This window comes from Lates calcarifer, linkage group LG9 (assembly GCF_001640805.2).
Source record: "Lates calcarifer isolate ASB-BC8 linkage group LG9, TLL_Latcal_v3, whole genome shotgun sequence".
Taxonomy (NCBI): domain Eukaryota; kingdom Metazoa; phylum Chordata; class Actinopteri; family Centropomidae; genus Lates; species Lates calcarifer.
In genome coordinates, this window is record NC_066841.1 from 9,034,844 (window position 1) to 9,056,950 (window position 22,107).

General features: G+C 42.2%; 1 protein-coding gene across 3 annotated transcripts in view; it reads left to right on the forward strand.

Annotated features, from left to right (window-relative positions):
* strbp (spermatid perinuclear RNA binding protein) overlaps positions 1-22,107 on the forward strand; it is a 75,436-nt gene that overhangs the window by 42,682 nt on the left and 10,647 nt on the right. For all 3 annotated transcript variants that reach the window (XM_051072871.1, XM_018670470.2, XM_018670474.2), the window contains 11 exons: positions 1,019-1,198; positions 9,324-9,586; positions 10,685-10,853; positions 12,822-13,086; positions 15,916-16,034; positions 16,877-16,972; positions 17,140-17,251; positions 17,932-18,029; positions 19,137-19,242; positions 20,199-20,282; positions 21,006-21,214. In XM_051072871.1, the coding sequence (XP_050928828.1) occupies positions 1,196-1,198; positions 9,324-9,586; positions 10,685-10,853; positions 12,822-13,086; positions 15,916-16,034; positions 16,877-16,972; positions 17,140-17,251; positions 17,932-18,029; positions 19,137-19,242; positions 20,199-20,282; positions 21,006-21,214 (1,524 nt within the window). In that variant the 5' untranslated portion in view covers positions 1,019-1,195. The remainder of the gene's footprint in view (positions 1-1,018; positions 1,199-9,323; positions 9,587-10,684; positions 10,854-12,821; positions 13,087-15,915; positions 16,035-16,876; positions 16,973-17,139; positions 17,252-17,931; positions 18,030-19,136; positions 19,243-20,198; positions 20,283-21,005; positions 21,215-22,107) is intronic.

Below are 22,107 nucleotides of genomic sequence, written 5' to 3' on the forward strand. Positions count from 1 at the left end.
AGCTCTGCACATTGTAATTTTAAGTCCGGCTCTGAGTTTTGTCAGTCCTTTTTTCTCTCCTTTCTGTCTACTGTTCATCCTGAGGTGAATCGAAAAGTGCTGCGCAGTAAATCACAGTATTTTAGAGTAAAGCGGAAATGCCATAGTAATTTTTCATGCAATTTTGGTCACTGCTTGCATTGTAAAGTGGTTGGAAATGCCATGTGCATTCATGATTCATTCATGAAGGTATGGACACACTTTGAGGCTCAATGTTGTAATATTCTCCATTAACCCAATTTTATATATATATTTTAGTATATATACTGTGCACTTTGTGTATTCTCTATTGAATTTAGTGACACACACACCAGGAAAAAATGAACATTTTACATGTAGTCTGTCAATTAGTTTGCTTGTGTGTATGTCTGTGTCTGTCTGTCTCTCTGTGTGTGTGAATGGAGGAGGGTGTGTTAGGCTTACGTGTGTAACCCAGTGTATGAAAACAAGCACATGTTTGTACTACATCCCCCTACCTCAGACCCCTGCCAGCTCATGAAAAATGAATGAACGCCTGTGTGCGTGCTTGTGTGTGTGTGTGTGTGTGTGTGTGTGTGTGTCCGCATGTCTATCTCCACATGGGTTGATCAGCCATTCTGTCAGATCTTTTACTCAAGGACAGACACTGCACCCCTGCTGAGAAAGCCATGTGTGTGTATGAGTGTGTGTATGTGAGTGAGAGTGGGTTGAGTGTTACAGGGGGAAAGTCAAGTTAATACGTTAGTGCAGGGTTAGACAGATGCAGTGAATGTGACGGGGTGATGATGATCATGCTGCTGTTTTTTCTCCCTATTTTTGCTCTTTGTCTTTTAAGTATTTTCTTTTACTATAAACTTCGTTACGAAACTCACATGTCCTTTTTTGTGTTGTTTATCTAGCAGAGAAGAATCAGCATTGCAATTTTCCCTTTTCTACTTCCTGCTGTGGTTGTTGAGTCACTGATCAACCTGTCATCCTTTTCTCCTCCTCCATCTTTCAGAAGTACAACCTCTCATTGAGTGGTGGCCAGAGTGACAGAAGAGCACATGAGGATCAGAAACAGCACGACAGCAACATCCTGACCGCTAACCTTGCTTCTGCACCCCACCACGCGCCCAGCGACTCCAGTGAGCGGGCGTCAGAAGGAAGGAAACACGCGACCACTCCTCCTGCAGGCATGGTAATGCACTTTCTGTCTGTAGGTTGCTGGTGTGTGTATGTGTGTGTGTTTGTGTGTGTATGTAGTGCAGTTGCGCATGTGGATGACGGTGGATTGTCCACAGTAGAGTAAGGAAACGGCCCCCAAACTGCGGGGGTGTAAAAGTTCAATCTGATAACTCGCTCCAGACATGACAACAGTGTGTGTGCATCAGTGAGAGAGAGGAAGATACCTGATAAGAGCCGGTGAGGATGGGAGTGTATAGCTTTTGCGTTTTAGGGAAGTAGATGAGAACTATACATTATCGTTGGGGTAAGAGGAGAAGGAGAAGACAGAAGAATGAAAGAGACGGAGGATTTTAAGAGGAGGAACAATGAGAGGAAACAGAAGAAGGCAGAAAGGGGAGGGTGATTAATAGAGAGAGAGAGAGAGAGAGAGAGAGAGCAATCAATTTGATTACTGATGGTTGTTTGTTAAGTTTTCTCGATGTTTCTCTCTTCTAATTTTATCCAAAGATATTGAATTTGTTCTCTTTCATATCCTTACATTAATATAGTGGGTCAACTAGCAATTATATTTGGAATTAATATGTAACATCCCACCTATATTCATTTGTTATATAAAAATAAGAGGGACAGGTGTTGAATTCTCACTGGTCTAATCATTAATGCTGAATGAGTGTAGAAATTAGGCTTGTTCTCTACAGTGTAAGATGTGTAATGTGAAGAAAGAGATGCTGTAAAAAGAATGACATTTGTTTAGGAGGAGGAGAGGGCGACTCAAAAGATCAAAGAGAGCAGCAGAGGGAGAGGATGACAAGTGGGGGCAGATAAGACCATAAAAAACATAAATGATGGACAGAAACATGAGAGATGAAAACTGGAAAGGTGGAGACTAGGGGAAAAGGGAGGAGAGAAGGGAGGTTAAGAGTTGGGAGAGGTAGAGGTAGCGAGGAAGACGAGGGATTGATTAATGATCTTGGCCTGTGACAGTGGGAGCTTTTCCCCTGGGGGGGGGCAGAGCAGAAGATGAATTATTAAAAACTAGAACAAGAGGAAGAAGGAGGAAAAATGAGCACAAGTAAAGGGTGGAAGAGTGGTTTGTAGAGGAGGGTGGGAAGGAGAAAAATGAATGACTGAGGGAGATTGAGAGAAAACAAGATGTTGCTGAAGGTGCTGAGGTTGGACATTGCAGAAGGGGGTACATGGTTGAGCTCATAAATAACCAAGGGTAATGAGACTAGTGCATGCTTGTGTGTGGCTTGCAAACACAGTACTGTGATTAGTCTTGAGTTATGGTGATGCAGCAAATACTGTGGGTGACCTTGGCGAGGGTGTCACTGAGTAAACCACGTAAACACCGAACAGCTTCTTTATTGACTTTATGCATTTAATGAATACACATGCCCACAGTCTTTGCATCTTCATGCACTATTCTTTGCACCCATACACACACACATACAACACATTCTGGGTTGATCATTTTGTATCTGTATAGCTTCCTGTATAGCTGGGTCCTTGTAAATGTCATCATTAGTTCACTCCCCTGTTTCTGGGAGGACACACTGCTGAAGCTGCAAAGCGGAAAGTTTTACATTTTCTGGTTTCAGTTCCACTTCTCATACCGTGTTGAATGCAAAACCAACCCATCCCATTAGTTGTACAATTAATAGAAGACTGAATCGCTTTTACGAAAATAAAGAAATAAATCTCTATGGGTTTAAAAGCTTTTGTTGCAACAGAGAAACTTATTTCATTAGAACATTTCCCTGCTCTTCCATATGAGATCATTTTATGTTTATTTTATTGTGTTCTGGTATTTTCCCTCATGTAGACATGTCCACACTCAGTATTGTAATAGAATGTCCAGAAACAGTTCAGTGTCAGCTCCTCGGCTTTTAGCAGTCTGGTCATTATATTTTATAGGCAGGCAATAAACGTTTAAAAACCGCAACAACACATTACCAGGAGCAAAGGACACAGATAAAGAAGAATCTCTTCCATAAGTGCAAAGTAACTTGGGTTCTGTAGTTTTGGGGATCTTGGCTCAAAAGCTTTATTGATGACAGCAGACTTTAGATGGAACAAGACAGGCTGGGAGTCTTGCAGATGATGGTGACATGTTCTAGTTTTTCATATATCCCTTTTTTATCTAATGTTTATCAGGACAGTTGAGAGGTCCAGCTTGCACATGGACAGTCTATTTGTTATTTTGCTCCTAGAGCCTTCTGCAGCCACGAGTGCGATTCTACTTATGCTGCTCTTGTGCATGTGCGTGTGTGTGTGTGTGTGTGTGTGTATGTGTGTGCATGTGGTAATTTGAAAGACAGCGAGCAAGAGGGAGAGAGAGCACAATAAAACAGGATAGCGGATTGTGGCGGGCCGGCCTGCCAAGCGGAGTGCAGATAAATCACAGGATGAATTTTTAATGCAATCTCCCCTAGGCTGCTGGATGTTACAGAGAAGGCACTGAGTTGTTTTTTATCCAGTGTTGCTTGTCCCATCACTCCTAGCCTATTTTTGGATTGTTTTTTGAATTTTCTTATCTCCTTCAACTCTTCTCAGTTTCATGTTAGGCTAAAGATATGTGACATTTTCTCAAACCCCACTTCTAAAATTGTTTTGCCTCGTATTTATAGGTGGTGATTTGTTTTTCTGGGTTCTAGCATAGTTTCACTATGAGGGCGTTGTGGCCTGTGTTGTCAGCTTCAGTACAAACAAACCTTTGTTTCTACTGCAGCTTGCTAAAAATATTAAAATCCAGTTTTTCTTTATCTCCCTCCATCTCCTACTGCCGATTTCTCACCTCTGTTGCCCTTGTTTGTTTACTTTTGGATGCTTCCTCCACATCCTCATCTCTCATTCTCTCTTCACAATACCTTTTATTGTGTGTGCTGTCACTTTAGGCACCTGACTTATTAAAAGTAACAGCACACAAACACATCCTCAGGCGCAGTATCCTGAGCACACACACATAAAGTACAGCACTCTTAAATGATGCTCTAAAAAAATAGGTAGAAACAACATCTTTAGCAAAGAGACGGGTGTATCGAGTAACCTCCCCACCCCCAATCACAGCTAATATCATTCCAGTGAGCCCTGTCCTTGGAGTCAGGTCATGTAATTTATAGCAGATGGCCATGGAGAGACAGGATGAGACAGGAAGAGCCTGAAAGAGACAGGCAGCGATGGAGAGGAAAGTCATTGGATTCTGCTGCTTCTAAAGTGAGGTAGTCGCTGCTGACAGGGTGTGTGTCTAACCACAACACCTTGAACTGAAATGGTTTTACTGCAGGGCATTAGGGACAGGATGGGGGGTGATGGATGGAAGTGATGGAAGTAATGGGCGTGTGTGTTGCGCACACGTGTGTGTAAGAAACTCTGTAATTGATTGTATAGATTTAATGTGCCTATGTCATTCATAATTTTCATGTTTAGTGTGCATATGTTGGATTTTTGCTACAGAGTTTTCTTGTGTTGGTGTGTGTGCACATTAGCTTAGTACACAGTGAGTTGTAAATGCTGTGTAATGTAGTTATGTAACGTGGGCCTGCCAACCAGTTGGCCTCACTGGGCCGTGAAATGGAGTGTAATTGGTAAGTGTGTGGTCTAAAAGCACTGTTCAACAATGGCATATGAAGGTATATACGCACACACGCAAAGTGCATGGTTGGGATTTACCAATTGTGCATGTCTGTTTCTGATTCCTCTGTATGTGTCTCAAGCAACAGTTTTTTTTCTTTTCTTCTCTTTTTGCTTCCCTCATCCTAACTCTGTATATTCTATATTTGGCTTTTCACAAAGTTATCAGTTGTGTTTGGATGTCTGAGCTCTGGTGGAATAATTTTCTTTGGAACTAGATGTTAAATTCATGCTAAAACTGTGAAAATAGACTGTCTGACCTGGATGGAACACTGCCATGCCAAAATGTAGGCGGGTGTCCAGGTTTTCACTCAACAGTGTGCTCAAATAATGTTTGTCTTGTACTACTTGTACTTCTACTACTGAAACAGTGTTATTAATGACATTAATAACACTTGACATTAATTAAGCAAAACACAGTGAGGTAATTAGGTCGAGTTTTGTTGGATATTTTATCAAAATAACCTATTTAGAAGAATATTTCTGACATTTTCTCTGTGCTCACTTGTAGTTTTAGTTTCCATATGGTCTTAACAGTGAATTTCAGCATCATATATTGAATTTGTAGACATCATCTTGGCTCTGCAAGACATCTTCACTACCAAGGGACATCAGGTCAAGGTGCTGAAATTGGACACAGCCTAATTTTATGCTGGTGACACTGAGGGTTATTACGGGCATCTGGTCAGAGATCCCTTGCGACTTGACCATCATTTATGATTTATTTTGCTCTCGCTCATCACGTGCTCACACATGCACTCTTGGACAGGGGAATATATTGTGCGACTGAGCTCTAGGTTGTGTGGAGGTCAGGGTGGAGTAGAGGACGATCACAGTGGTCTCTAACAGATTGAGTGTGTGAAAGCAATAAGCAGGATGTCAAGAGGGTGCAAGAGCAACTTAAGGTGATTCAACACAGAGCACCTGCAGAATTAAAACTGATACATACATACTAATATATCAGTTTATTCTTAGAGATGTTAATATGTTTAACCCACCTATCAACCTGGATTTCTTTGGGAATGCCACAGTAGATAGCAATAATCTACAGTAATTGTTCCAAGCAAAAAGTCTTTTTTTTTTTCATTAGATGCGTTGAATATTATGAAGAATACAGGATCATTTTCAGTCAACCTTTCTGTCAAATCACTGTGAATCCGTAACATCCTGCAGCAGTTCCAATCTTGGCCACAGTAGCTTACTTATCATGTTGCTCGTCGAAATGTCTGCAACATTATCTGCGTACATGCTGGCCGAGTGGGTCAATTCCTGTCAGTGAGTCCTCCTTAACTGCTCTGATTTACATGGTGATCAGAGCGGCTGGGCAGCAACTCCCCCGTGGTCGAGTAGCTCAGACAAACACACACATAGATAGAGAGACACTCTCCTTGCAGTGTGGTTTATGGCTGCAGAGGCTCCCATTAGCAATGGCTCATAAAATCTGCGACTGTTGGTCTGTTAAACACTGCTCTGAGATGTATAAAGATGCACACACTGCATTGTACATATGCACATAGATACACATTCACAAAAGTATACACAGTCCCAGTCACACAGTTATCACCTTTTTTTTAACAATGCTTTTCACTTAAGCCAAAATATAACATTTTCTCTATAAAGAGAAGAGGTAAAAAATCACTATAGCACAATCTCAAGACAGTAAAAATTACAGATGGCTCAATAAAGTGCAGTTTTTAGCCATTTTTTAGTAGTATTGGTTTTCATTGTTGAGTAATTTGATTATTATTTATCAAATTGCTTTTTTTTTTCTTTCAACCCACAGTCCAAAACTCAAGGATAACCTATTCTCAGTCATGTAAAGTAGAGAAAAGGAGGGAATCTTTTCTGCACTACTACCATGGAAACTGAATTGACATTTTTTTGGTCCTGTCGCACTTCCTGTCCCCTTGACGGAAGGAGTCTTAATGTTTTTGACAGATGCCTCATAACACTAATGAAGATCTACTGAAAGCAGCATTTGAAGATGCACCAAAATATCGATCGCTTGAAAATGTCAAATGAAGCCATGCATGTTATGGTAATCCAAATAAGACCTGATGATGTCACAAAAAACAGATTGCACAGATTTTTAGTACTTGCATTTTCTTTCAAGGTATCTAAATTCAGTCTGTGTCGCTCCACTTTGCCTTGCCAAAGTGTTGGCGATGCACAGTTGAGTCCCAGTGGGAATGAAGCATCTAACCCTGCCAAATCTTTGTGCCACACTCTACATACTGAGCTACACAGGCTGTGAGGCTGCGGGTATTGTGCAGTGCTTGTCCTCCATTCTGTTAATGGCTTTATCTCACTCACTCTGGTGAAAGAGAATGTCACCAGTTCAATTAGGAATGGGATGAAGTGCGTGTGTATGTGTATGTGCGTGTACATACTCTGTGTGTGTGTGTGTGTGTGTGTGTGTGTGTATAGGCGGTCCTTGGATTTGAAGTAGATTGATAGTAGCGCTCAAGCTACGCTATCCCTACTATGCTGAAAAGGTCATCTCTCTGCTCTGTGTTTGTGTGTGTGTGTGTGTGTGTGTGTTGGTTATCATGCCTGGTGTGTGTTTCTCTTAGAGTAGCAGTGTGTGTATGTGAGTAGTGAATAAAGGGAAATGTGGGTTTCAGAGATAAGCAGGTCTACTTTGCAGCTTGTTGGGAGCAGCCCCCTCATGTTGAACTGGGTTATGCACCTCAGGCTCCCCAGCATAGTTGCGATAACCTCTAATGATTAAAAATAGACCTCATCTTTCAGATCTGGGTTACCCAGTGATGATGTACACAATAACTTGTAATCATAATTGTTTTCCTCTGATATAATACATAATATTTCTAAAACAAAATAGGGGGAAATAGAGAGAAGAGAGAAAGTGCAGGAAGAAATGAAAGGGCCAGACAAAGCAGAACTGAACCACAATTAAGGCAGTGAAAAAGAAAAGTTGTATATGAGAAAAACCAAAACCACAGCGACCTCAAAGTTCTGGTTGATATGATTTTTATGCGCACAGTGACACAAAAGTAATGCAGATAGAGAATTAAATTAAAGAGAATTAAAGTTGAGGAGTACAGCATAAGTGTTGTTGCTGCTAGCCATGAAAGCACTGAGAAATTAATATGAAATTATGTGTTCTGACAAGCATTGTAATTTATTAATTATCTGTTGTATGGGTATTTCTGTCACTAATTATACAGTTGCCCCAAAGACTTAACATTATGTGTATTGCAGCAAACGTTACGCTTTGATAATAGATTTTAATGCACTTTTAATCTCATTATGCTTGCAGAAGGTTACCCCATCGTCTGTTCCCTATATAGCCACTTACGTGCCCTGTTGTATCAGTTTTACACTTGAATTAGATTAGTTAATACTTAATAGTTAGATGTTTAATTAATTTCAAATATAAAGTGTTTTCCATTTAACATTAAGCCTCATAAACAACCACCCACTGAAATGCTGTGAGACGTGAAAAGATGTCAAAGGTTAACATACAGTTTACAAAGTGTTTTCATATGAATGCTCAAAAGCTCAGGGACCCATCTGGGAGGTATTAATTGCAGACTGCAAATCACAAAAGCCTCAGTTACACCTGCTCCTCTCCTTCATCGCTTTACTTTTCCATTCATCTTTGAATCCGTCCTCCCCTCCCACAATCATTTTTTCCCTCTTTAAAGATTCTGTGCTGTTCTCACAGCCCTCCTCAGCTGTCTTCTGTTCTCTTCCTTTTTGTCTGTCATGCCCCCTTCCATTTTCTGTTATTTACTCCTCTCTGTGCTACACCTCTCTGATGCCTCCCACCCGATCTCCTCCTCGTCCTCCCTCCCTGATTTTCCTCCCCATACGTCCCAGAGAGTAGGAGGGAGCAAATGAGAAAGTCTGAAGAGCTGACACGAATTCCCAGGGCCAGAATGTCTGATTAAATTAGGACAGGTGGAGAGGATATGAGGATGGTGGTCAGATGAATTTCTGATAGCTGTGTGTGCATGTGCATATGTGTGTCTGTGTGTGCGCAAGTGCATGCATGTGTGTCAGGGTCAGTGCCATTAAATGGGAGCTGTCACTGAGTTAAGAATTGATTTCTTTCCACTAAAAGAGATACATGCTTTGTGTGCATGGAAGCAGCACACACGCATGGTGGGACAGGAAGTGGCAGAGCGCGTCTTTCTGGTGTGTTTTGCTGATGGTTGTGGTGCAAATGTAGCTATTTGTGTGCTTGTTTTTTTTTGTGTGCATGTGTTTTCTCTTTTTCTTTTTTCAATTTTGGGTGTGTGATAGAAAGAAGTTAGTCCCAGGGAGACCAAAGCTCAGTTTGATGGATTAAAGCTCAATCTGTTTTTGAAAGTCTCTCTCCAGTGGTGCCATTGTTGTAGACAAAGGTGGAACAGGGGGAGGGGTGTTTCTGTGTGTACAGGTATGCACCCCCATGTTTTAGTATTCTCAGTCAATTGTAATCAGAATATACTAAATGTCATTTCTAATTCTGTTATTTCTCAACCTTCTCTCCCATTCAGAGGTCCTTCCGTTCCTTCAGTAACGATGACCGCCACGTCATGGCAAAACACTCCACCATCTACCCCTCCTCTCAAGAGCTAGAGGCAGTCCAGACACTGGTGTCTACTGTCGAGTGCGCCCTCAAACATGTCTCTGATTGGCTGGATCAGAGCAGCGGCGACATCCACAGCCAGGTCGACGGGCAACCGGCAGACAGCACAGAAGAGGACGACCCAGGCGATGAGCCCAGTGATGAAACTGAGGAATCCAGTGACAGCTACAGGTGGGGGACACATAATAGAGCTGCAGCCAATGATTATTTTCAGTATAGTACTTTTTTTAACAATCAATAGATTGATTATGTAGCCTATTACAGGGAATCCTCTTGCTTGTTTTGTCTGACTTACAGTCCAAAACTGAAGTGTTAAAGTAATATGTCCACATTTTGGGAAAATGCTGTGTGTTTCTTGCTGACAGTTATTTGAGAGGTTCAATACCAATGTCTAAAAGTAATTTTAAAAAGCTTACCAATTCCTTTCACTAGTTAACACGTATCTTTGTTGTGTGTTTAATCCTTACAGAAACCACAGTGTTAAATTTACAAGTTAGGGTTTTACAGATTATTATGTGCTGACCTATTTTGGGTAGGAAGGTGTGACTTCCTGTTTTCTTGTCATCGTCCCAAGGTTGCCAGGCAACCAGTGGAAACTTAGCTTACTCTCAGAAGAAACTGAGTGAGCGTATTTCCCAAAATGTTGAAGGTCTCCTTTAATTTTACCGAGATATATACATGAAGGCTTAAAACTGAATGAACTGAATAGTACTAACACCTGTTAGTGAAGTGTTTTTCATCCCACAAACTGACTAGTCCATATTCACCCAATGTTTTTCATGTATTCTGAACACACAAGTGATAAAGTTGTGCAGGGACTTCAGCAGTGGCATGTTTGGCTCCAGAGGAAATGAAGTTAACCACTTGACAATCTCTGGGCACAGTCTCCATGGTTGGCTATCTTCATGAATCTTTTAATTAAGGGTTCACTACTTCTCATTAAAGTCTTGAATTTCCTTGTCAGATCTTATTTTGCAATGTTAACTGGCACCACGTATTTTAATCTTTTCTACTCACTGAACTGGTATTGTAATTACGATAGTGTGAAATAGGAGTGATAATAATGTTACTCCTTTATAGCCATACATAAACAAGGTAATGAAGAATTTTATACTATTTTGTTAAGATCCTGAGAGCTAAGTATAAATTTTATTGTATAAATGGTGCCTTCTAAGCTTTTCAGATATTGATTAAAGTATATACGTCCTTTTAAGCAAAAACCACTTACAATCTGAATGTTACCTTTGGTTTATTTTCCCTTAAAAACAGAGAGCCCAGCAGTGGTGGTGTGCTGTGTGGAGTGATGAGGATCGGCCTGGTTGCCAAAGGCCTCCTGATCAAAGGAGACATGGACCTGGAGCTGGTGCTGATGTGCAGAGACAAACCCACACAGACACTGCTGGACACTGTCTGTCACAATTTACCCACACAGATAGAGGTTAGAGACACTCTTACACTAAAACACACAGACCCACATGTACACAAATGCTTACATCTCGTTCTCTGTCTTTTCTCCGATACATTTGGTCACGAAAATACAGCACAATACAAGTGCTTCTTTGCCTTGCAATGAAACCCTTAGTGACATCATCCTCTGCCAAATCAAAACCAAAAAAGTACTATTTTTATGGCACAGTCCTCTCCAGTGTCAAAAATGAAGCTATTTAGATAAGCCTCCACATTTCATGAGTGTTTCTGCTTGACTTTGCCAACTCTCTCTGCTACGTGTTCATGTGCAGGGAGAAGCATCATGAGTGTTGGCATAAGTAGGCAAGAGACAGCAATATCGACAAGTGATAAGTTGAGAGGTGTTTTAGTATGTATGAGTCATGTGTGATTAATACTCTCTCACTACGTCAGTGTCATGTTTCCTCATTAACAAGTCATGGCACAGAAGCGTAGCTCCTTGACGTTCATACACACAAAACACACTGACACCTACAGTGCACGCACAATGCAGGCGCAACCAGATGACCAAGACCAGATGAACATTTGCATTCACTTAAGATCTGTTAGGAGGGAAAATATTAGCCATAACTTTTATGATGTTAAGAAACTGCCTAATCTGGCCAGCTAGTGCAAAACTTATTCAGTGAATAAATTCTACCCTGTGCCTCTTCTCTGTTCATTTCCTTTAGCAGTTTAGTGATATGACAGGGAGAGAGACAGGAAGGAAAAGTCTGTGGCTGTGTGTGTGGGCAGGGAGGTAATCTCATGTCTCGGGCCAGTGACCAGAGATTCTGATTTTCTCATCAGAGCCAAATGGGATGTAGATGGGCCCTCTGCAACTCACTGCTCACTTAAACAGTGTCGGAAACACACACACAAACACACACCCACTTGTTTTTGTCACTTTGGAGAATCACATTGACTAAAAACTAATGTCACGAAAAACCGGAGCTTCTACTAACTAACTAGAAGCTCACTCTAACCCTAATCATAACTGCCACATACTAAACCTTTACCATCATCTTAACCTAAATCTACCCCCAGCTTTAAACCAAAAACCAGGTCTTATCCCCGACATAAATAACAAAACTTGTTAGGACCAGCTTTTTTTGGCCCCCACATGCACAGTGAGTGCCCATAATGTGCCTGCATGAACAGATTTATTTCCCGACAGTGTAAATACTACAAGTAAATCCATACAAACACAGTCGACTTGCAATCAGAGCAAGAGCAGCATTTCTAGCTACAGCAGTAAACAGCCACACATACTTGCTAGACATAACACAAATACTTCCCTGGGGCCACTACATGACTTATTTCTCTAATGAATGTGTGACACAGAAACACAATAGAGGTAGACACACAAACACAATCACAAAAGATCATTACAATTTGCCTGAAATTCAGATGGAGGCTTAGAGCTTCTATCAGCTTTCATCTTTCACATCTGTTGTTTATTTGTTCCTTTCTCTTCATCCGATACATGTCATATCTTCTCGTAATTTGTTTATATAATATTTATTTATAATATAACTGTCATTGTCTGTGTTGAATTTGTTCTACCGTACCTGATTAGCCTGTTTTACAATATTATGGGGATTGAATAACCTCTATTTCCCCAGTTTGCCTCTGCTCTACTGCATCATATATCATTTTCTATAGTGGCATCTTTTGAAGTGGCCAGGCTTATTTGTCCTTCCATCATTAGGAGAGGCTTTAAATGTAAAATTTCTAGTACTTGTCTTCACTTGAAATTCAGTACCATTTGTCCCTTTGCCTGTTGTCATGCATGTTCATGACTTTTGATAATATTTGTCTTGTCATACCTGGTCATGTTGTTGCATCACCTAGAAGCAGCAGCAGGCTGAGATAGATATTTCCTTCCTCTTTTCCACCTGTATTCAGTCATGTTGTGACCTTGGCCTCTTACCATCAACTTATGTCTGATACATGACAGAAACTGACAGAAGAGAAATATGAGGTCACAAGCTCCTTGCCCGAGGCGGCCATCTTGGTACGAACTACAACAGAGCCCAAACTCACACTGAAGATTACCCTCACCTCGCCAGCCATGAGGGAAGACATGGAGGACGAGGAGGAGGAAGAGGAGGAGGATCAGGGAGTGGAAAATGGGGAGGAAGTGGAGGAGGAGGAGGAGGAGGAGGAGGAAGAAGTGCAGGAAGTGCAGCAGGAAGAGGAGGAGCAGGAGAAGAACGGGCGAGGTAGGAACTCAGAGATGGGAAAGACACACTCCCCAACACACACACCCACATAGTTTATTTTTATATTGTATGTGTATATGTCTCTGTGTAGAACTCAGTTGTGTTTATTTCCCAAAACAAGAGGTTTGACCTCAGTAACTGATGCTGACACAAGACACGACAGGACACATGCCAGAGCTGAAATACACAGGAACTGTCTGGTCTTTAGTCTAGGAACAATCTTCCATCCCCAACCCAACACACTCTCCCCGCCGTTTTTATGGGTAGCAGGAACTGGTTATAATTGGTTGTGGGAGGTAGCATGGGGAAGCAAGGCCAGCAGGCCAATGAAATCAATAACTGAGCACTAGCGAGCTGCCCATCCATCCTGTGGCTGCCGTCCAACCAGACACTCTCTCAGGTCTCAGGTCTCGGAGAGAGATGAGCAATATCACGAGGGCTAGCCGTACATCACGCCATGTGCCGCAGCAGGATGGAGAAGACCGCTCGTATTTTGTGTCCTGGTGCAACAGACAGGCGTGCATGCATAGTCATATTTTGTACCTGACGGATAAAGATACCAGATGTCTAATTGCTGAGATTTCATTGGGCACCATTAGACGTTTAGGGATGTGGGCCAGTTTGTCTGATAGGGTTACATCTTAAAAAGCAGGATCTGATACTTGTACACATTAACACATGCATCAACAGGCACAAATACAAGTGTCTAGTGTCAGCACCTCTTTTTTTAAAAACTTTGAATGCTTCTGTCTGATTAGAACATTATTAGCAACATATTAGAGTTACAATATCCCTGAAAGACGCACAAAATCATACACAACAGAACGGTACGGTAGGCGTTTAAGAAATCAATTGTTGCTTCAGGCGTCCCATGTGTATTTGAATGCTGTTAGGTGGATCAATAATGCCATCTGATTTGAATTCACGTAATTTATGTATTGATTTAAAATAGTGCTTGTTAATCTCATTAGCCATTTTACTCAGTCACCATGTGAATTGTGTTTGATTTTATATGTTTCACAAGATTACAGGCAGCTAAATATTTCATTGAATTGTACTTGTTTTTGTGCACACATATTGAATGCATGTGTGCGCTTTAAGCCCAGATATCACCCGCTGCCTTTTTGTGGTCACAGAGGGAGGAGAGAGGGAGGGAGGGTGCTGTGACGGTAAATTAGAGGAGACACGATAGCAAGGGGAATTTTTCAGATCTCAGAGGACAGCATCAGTAACACAGAGGGAGATAATGATAAAAGAAGAGCGCTGAGTGAGGGGAGCGGCCTGGCAGAAGTGTTTGAGAGAGCGGTGGGAGGACAAGCGAGAGGAGAAAGACTATAATGATCCACGAGCAGCGGAGTGGTCACACATGCAGCTGGGACCACACTGACAGACCTTGAGATACACCGTTTGTACACACATACACACCACTACACTACACGCCTTAGCCTGAGGAAGAGCGACGCCACAATAACAGCCAGATGAGTTCAGGGATAATGTGAGATAGATGTTCTCGTGCTGCTACACATTAGACACATTTGACATTTTAGCCTAATACCTCTGGAGGGAAGGATTTTCTCTTTATGGGAGAGTGATGAGAAAAATATTTACCCTAGTTTGTGTTTTCATAGAGACCCCAAGGGCTCTTTTAAGTGTGTTTTATTTCACTTCCAGTAGGCCCCCCACACATAATAAACCCCCTTTTGAAACCCCATGTAACCGCACTCATTCATACACAGCTTCGTCTGATTCAGCTCGCCTTGCATATCGTAGGCTTTTGCGCCAAATCTCACAGTCACAGAATGGGTGAGAGTGTAGTAACTCAACCAGCCTGGTGTGTTGGGCGACATGAATCAAATGCTTACATATAAAAGTATAAGAATGCCCCTCTTTTTACCAACCACTGATGCTCTGACTAAACCCTGCCTTGATCCCTCCTGTGTTGTGTTTGTCTCAGACTGGGTCGAACTATCTTAGATTTTTATTTTCATTTTTTATCCTTTTCAGTTCTACTTTAGAAGCGCTTGATTCTGTGTTTGCCCAGACAGGGTGTTGAATTGCTTTCTCTGCACCATTTCTTTATGAGCCTGTGAAATCAAGTGCACCTCAAGAAAAACAAACTCCTATTTTGACTCCTGCCTGGTGCAGACTGGATCAAAATAAATAAAATCCTCTCTTCAAATACATGAAGGCGAGATTGATTTACCTTGCTGGGCACAGTGAGATGACTGGATATGTCTTAACAGCGCCCACACACAGTAAATCAAACACTCCTTAGGTATTTGTTTGGTGTATGTCTGTGGGGGGGGCGGGGGGCTCTCCATCCCACAAAGTTGTCTCTTCCCTTGTGGCCCTGGTTGCTCTCCCTTTCACTGACAGATGGATGTAATCCACTCAATCACTGTTGAATAGTGTGTGTAACTTTCAACACATTCATGTGCAGATGCAGTGCATCCTGTGTTATTATGTGCTAAGGATGTAAACATGTGATGTTGTTGACACATGTTAGATTGATCAAAGTGTTGAAAATGGCACACCGTTTAAAGAGTGAGGGAGGAGGCTTTTGTGAGCATTCATCTCATGTCTGTGAACTGTAGAGAGCCATCACTTTCTACAAGGAGAGGAACAACTTTATGGCATGAAAAGCACCTTGAATGTACCAAAATATCCATGCATGTGTGTGCGGATGTGCGCGCTCACACACAGTTTCACGTGTGTTTGCGCACATTCACACGCGCAAAAAAAAAAAAAAAAAATCAAACACACACACTCGAATGTGACGTGTGCGTGTTTTTACGTTCTCTATATTGGGTTGTTATTGTTTTGTGGCAGTGTTGGGTGCTGCTGCGCAGAGAGTGGAGGCTGAGGAGGAGGAGGAGGAGGGGGAGGTGCTGGATAGACACAGATGTCTGTTGGCCCTGGCAGCGCTGCGACACGCCAAGTGGTTCCAGGTCGGCACCCACTCACTTCCTGTCTTCCTGCCCGATGCTTATTGTAGCCTGACGATTCACCCTACAGGGAATTACACTCGCTGTCAGTGAACAGCGTGGTGCTTATTATGCCCACTCAGTTTAGGCTAATCAAGAACAGATGCACGTGTGGGAAAACCTCACATTTTTATTGGCATAAATTTTAATGTATATGCTGAAATTATTACAAATTCAGTGATGAGTAAAGGCTTGGTAAACATATATTTTAATGTTCTGTCTATATTCTAAAAGTAAGAATATAAAAAGTATCGTAAGGCTACAAAAGCAATGGTTGATACTTGTTTTTCTTTTTGGCTATTATGTGAACCTGCCTGCTCTGTACAGTATGTCAGTGCTTCCCTTTGATTCCCCTCCCATACCCTTTCCCATCTGTCTCCCAACTCACTTACCTTACTGAAAAAAAGGGGAAAAAAAAAACATTGTACAAGTTTAGAGTGTAGGTAAGACAGAGACAAAACTCAAAGAGGAATTATACATTTTTTTCCTTTAGAAAACCATGTTTAGTCAACTAAACTCAAAATTGTTAAGCACCTTAAACGTAATTCAGAATATTCTCTATAGTTTCAGACAGATACAGTCACTTCATTATGACTATGGCTTTGTGGTGTAAAGCAGGTGGTTATCTGTGTTTGTGTGTGTGTGTGTGTGTGTGTGTGTGCGTGTGTGTGTGTGTGTGGGTCTGGGTTTGCACAAATACCTCTCCTCCTGCGCTCAATTTGCTCCCTTCTTCCCCCTTTCTGTTTAATCTTCCTTCTCGCCTCCCTCCGTCTTTGCCCTCATCTCCGTCCCTCTATCTCTCTCAGGCTCGAGTGAACGGGCTCAAGTCCTGCGTTATTGTCCTCAGGATACTCAGAGACATGTGCAATAGACACCCTGTCTGGGAGCCTCTCAAGGGATGGGTGAGTCTTTTGCTGTAATTACCTGCATTTGAGTGTTCATCCTAGGAAATGAAAAGAAAGTGTTCAGCCTCCTTAAATATTTTAGTTTATTGTGATATTAGGATTTTTTTTCAAAGTGCTGTCCACTATCCAACTGTAACTGAAGTGTCATGTTTGTGTTCTTGCAGCCCTTGGAGCTTATCTGTGAAAAGGCAATTGCCACCTGCAACAGACCCCTCGGGGCAGGAGAAGCCCTGCGTCGAGTCATGGAGTGTCTGGCCTCGGGCATACTGCTACCAGGTACGGGAGCCATGGCGGATGCATGAATATACAACTGGAACTATCTGAGAATGAGCAGAGCAAGAGCACTTTCATTCAAACTCTTGGCACTTCAGATGACGAGCAGAGCTGGGGAACATGCTCAATTTGGGCCGATGATTAGATACATCGAGGCTCTGCTTGCCACATTTTTGAGCCGTTTCCATGAGAGAGGTCAAGACATTATCAATGACCCAGCAGAGTACAGCTGTCTGAGGCAGGTCATCATTAGAAGAGCATCTTAATTAGGAGCAGCTGACGGGTTTACAAAATGTTCTGCATTCTTGGAAAAAAATCAGTTATTCAAAAGTATGTTTGCATAAAACAGAGTTTCATTTCATTTGATTTTCAAATCAAAGCCAGTGATGTCCTTCCAGATTGAGACTTATTAAGATCCTAGTTTAGAGAGGACAGTGTGCATGAATGTTTCAATAAAAAAAAAAACATTTTAATTTACGGGGAAAAAATGAAAAGCTCACAGCCAGTTTGACCAGTTAGATATTCCTATCACTGCCACTGCCATTGCTGCTGATTTTATTAGTCACTTATGTCGTGACAGTGAAGCCTAATTAAATTTTGCTGAGTGGCAGTGTCACTGCATAAAGTGACAACAACTGACTTAATGTGTGTGTCTGTGTGTCATCTTGTGTCGCCTCCCCCAGGTGGTCCAGGTTTACACGACCCATGTGAGAAAGAGCCAACAAATACACTAGCCAACATGACCGACCAGCAGGCTGAGGCCATTACCTACAGCGCACAGGTACACACACACACACACACACCTCACACTCCTCACACTCACTCACACTCGCACTGCAGCCCTGAGCCGTCACTGTGGAATCAGTAAGCAACACACCTGTTACCAGACAGAAAGACCCCATCACCACGCAATCTGCATGCACGCAAACACACACATAGTTCAGCGTGTGTGCGTCTCCAGAAAACGCAATGTGGCACTGTGTAATGATTGGTGTGGGAAACCATTGCCACTGCACAGCCGTAAATCCATCTCTGACACCCTGAGGACAGTATTCGTGCGCACACACTCTTGGCTGTGCGCGCTGTCGTGTCCTTCCATACGCACACACTGGACTAAGCAGAGCAGCCTCTGAGCCACATGGCTTAGTGAATCCTGCTGTCTATTTCCTTTGAACGAAGCCTGAACGAGGCTGGAATGTCAATGGGGATAATTGTAGCAGATACAAGAGCAGATAGGAGAGAGGGAGCTGTTCTGTCAATGAGCTACACCGAGCCTCATGAATATCTGAGACACTCTACCTTCCTAATGGATTTATATTAGCAGAGCCACTGTGAGCCATTCTGGTAATCTTTCTAATTGTTTGTGTGGATTGAGAATGTGTACAATAGATCAAGAATGATAAATTAATGCTGGGACATGCTGGTCAGTATATATGCTGATGTTATTGATATTGAGTACTATTTTGTGTGTTTTCTTCAGGCTATAGACCTTCATTAATGCACAGGTCTGGCCAGGATTTAGTGCTCATTTACCAGCACAAGTGCAAATTTGCTCATGTCCATCTTTTGTTAGGATAAGGCCTCCTAACATTTGGGAAGTTGAATATCATCACATAAGCCAGAATATTCTGGCGTAACTTTGTCTCTCTCAGTTTCACAATCAGAATTTAGAAGCTCTTGTTATGTTCTCCAGTAGCACAGCAGCCTCACTTTAATTTTAACTCAAATATATGTAGGGAAATCTTAACATATCTTATTACTGTATAAAGATATTTAACCAGTGGTCAGATAGTGAATAAAATGTTTCAGGGCAAATACTGTAGATGTAAATTTAAAGGGTCATTCCACCAATTTTAGATGTTGCGTTCCTCTCTCATCCATTCAACAGCATGCTCTCAGACTCATGGCATTCGGACAGATCTACAAGGTGTTGGAGATGGAGCCTCTCCCCTCAAATAAACCATCACAGAAATACCCTTGGTCTGATAAAGAGGGTGAGTACCTGCTCACCCCCCTGTCTGCTCAGCCCTTATCCCTTGCCTTTACCCCTGTGTATCTCAGCCTTTCATCCATTTCATCCACCACGTCTGTCTTCCAGCCCGTGTCTGCATGTGTCTGATTATCTGTCTCTTCAGGCTTTCAGGCTCTACATATCCATCTTTCTCTCTGTCCCCGTTAATCTGTCTGAAAGCTCGGCTATTGGTCTGTCTGCTCCTTTCTCACACGGACTCCAGAACATACCTGGGTTCAACCACAGTATCAACGTCAGATGAGGTCTCGTCGAATCTTTTTCCACATGACGTGACCTTTCCGGATGTATTAGGTCGTTTTCCTGCGCACTACCACTGGCAGAGCCGTCAATAAAGCTGACATGTTACGCTAAAAAATCACAAAAAACCTCTAGTGACTAGATAGGTTGTTTGATGTTTGGCTGCTTTTCCCTCTGATTTCTTTTTGTGACACTATCTCCAGCGTCACACCGAAGACACACTGGCCTTAGTTAAATCACTTTAAGTCATGCATGCTTTATGCAGGAATGCTTCTTCTTTTGTTCACACTAGAGGAAGTCTCAGAGAAGTCTCATAAGGTCTAGAGTTGGCAATTTTCCAAAGTGACTTTCATAGAAAATCGACTCGAGCCCTTTGGTACCTCATGACGCTGACATGGAAAACTGCCAGAGCATTTACAGATTAAGGTGAACATAGGAAAGGAGCTTACATGTCCTCCTCATTGTTTGACTGTTTGCTGGCCTGCCTGTCTGTTCTGTTTATCTTATCTGTGAGTTTATCCATCTTTATGCTGGCGCTCATGTATCATTTGTTTTTCTGCGACTTTACCTCCCTGTCTTTCTGTCACACACAAGTGCCTTTGTGTACATTCATGTAAACATCTCTTGTAGTTAGTGACTGATGAGTAACTCTTCGCGTTTCTCTGGCCCTCTCCCTCTTAGGCTTAGGTCTGAAGAGGCCATACGAGGATGGAGCAATGGATGACAAGGACCTCATTAAGAAGATGAAGAGGAATCTGAGGAAAGGTACAAGACAGAAGGAAAAAAAAGAACAATGACAGAGTGATTATGTGATTGTTTCTTTTTGGTCTTTGTCATTGGTCATCGGACCCAATCTGTTATAAAGCTGGAAAGAAAGGGAATGATTGACTTAAGAGAGCAGGGATAAGAATGCATACAATCTTATCAAGTTTTCATTCAGCTTTGGATTGTCTTTATTTTATTCAGACCGCTGAAAACACACCAGCATCACTCTCAGAGATGGAAGTAGTTATATTCTGTCGTCTACATGCCTCTCTTCCCATTGTCTCAATTTTTTTGTGTCTTTTTTCCCCCATCTGCCTCTCTGCCTTCCACCCTCCCTCAATCCTGTGGAGGCAGATCAATAATATTGATTGCTAGCATTTTAGTAGGCCACCCAACCATCCCCAGCTCTTTCTTCGTAGAAGCAGAAGATGAACCACGGCTAATGGAGGCAGAGAGGCATTTTTAGATATTGACAAACAGGAGGAACATGATTGAAAGAGAACGAAAATAGAGAGGCACCTTTATCCATCATGAAAGCACCTAGCAAGAGTGCTGAGAGCCTTTAGAAAATGTGATTTATTACTTAGAGCATCTACAAAATGGCCCAGTCTGTCCAACTCCAGTGAGATTATTGATACACACCCTACAAACCTTTATTACATTTATTCTAATCTGCTCCTCTTTTTACTGTAACCATACTCCCTCCTGCCTTTTTTGGATTAGTGTTGGACAGCAAAGCCATAGACTCCAACCAGCCAATGAATGCTCTGATGAGGCTGAACCAGATCCGGCCAGGGCTGCAGTATCGGCTGCTGTCCCAGTCGGGCCCGGTTCACGCTCCCGTCTTCACCATGTCCGTGGATCTGGACGGAACCATTTATGAAGCGTCTGGATCATCCAAGAAGACCGCCAAGCTCCACGTCGCCGTCAAGGTAAGGATGGAGGATGAGGAGTGAGGTGGATCATATGCACAGGAGAACAATGTGTAACAAGTCCTTCAAATATCTGAAATTGGTCGTCTCTGATTGGTGTTTGTGTATAGTTGGATGTATGCGTAACACAAATCACAAAAGACTGACTGATTAAAAAAGAGGGATGATTCCATTTTGGCTACCTGAAGGCCTTTGTGAGCTCCAGCTGCAGCCAGACCTGTGTGTATCTATATATATGTTTTTGTCTGCATATGCCTATTGGTGTGTGTGTTTGTGTGTGTTTGAGAGGAAGAATGGAGGTGGGCAAATCCATGTAATCCCAGAGTGGTTGTGAACAAAGAGGCTCTCCAGAGCACAGAGCTGGGATAATCCGCTATCCGCTCCATTCCCATAAAAGGCTCTTTCTCTCCATCTCACCCCCCCCCCCCTTTTCCATTCTCCTTCTCTCTCACTTTCTTTTTCTCATGCGCTCACCTTTTGATCTCTCTTTCTCTTCCTCACTTCCTCTCACACACACACTCTCGCTGTAGCGGCTGGTTCAGCAGCTGTAACACAATCGCCTATTTGGGTCAAAAACTCGTCTTTCTACTTTTCTCCTCTGCGTGAATATTGTTCTGAATCACTTTGCTGTTCTGTGTGCTATCGAGGACTTACAGTAGACTCCTGTGCCTCTGTGCAACTGGTGCTTTGTAATGGCTTTAATGCTATTTATTATTATAACAATTGTGTGAGTTAGACTAAACTGCTTCTAGAGGATGATTTTTCTAGAAATAGAGAAGACTGGGCACATTGTGTTTGGTCTTCTCATTGCCCAAGTAGCCTTGTGGATGATGACAAAACAGAGTTATCGCACACAAAGATTCAATGGTGAAGCTATTTTTTACATTGCAAAA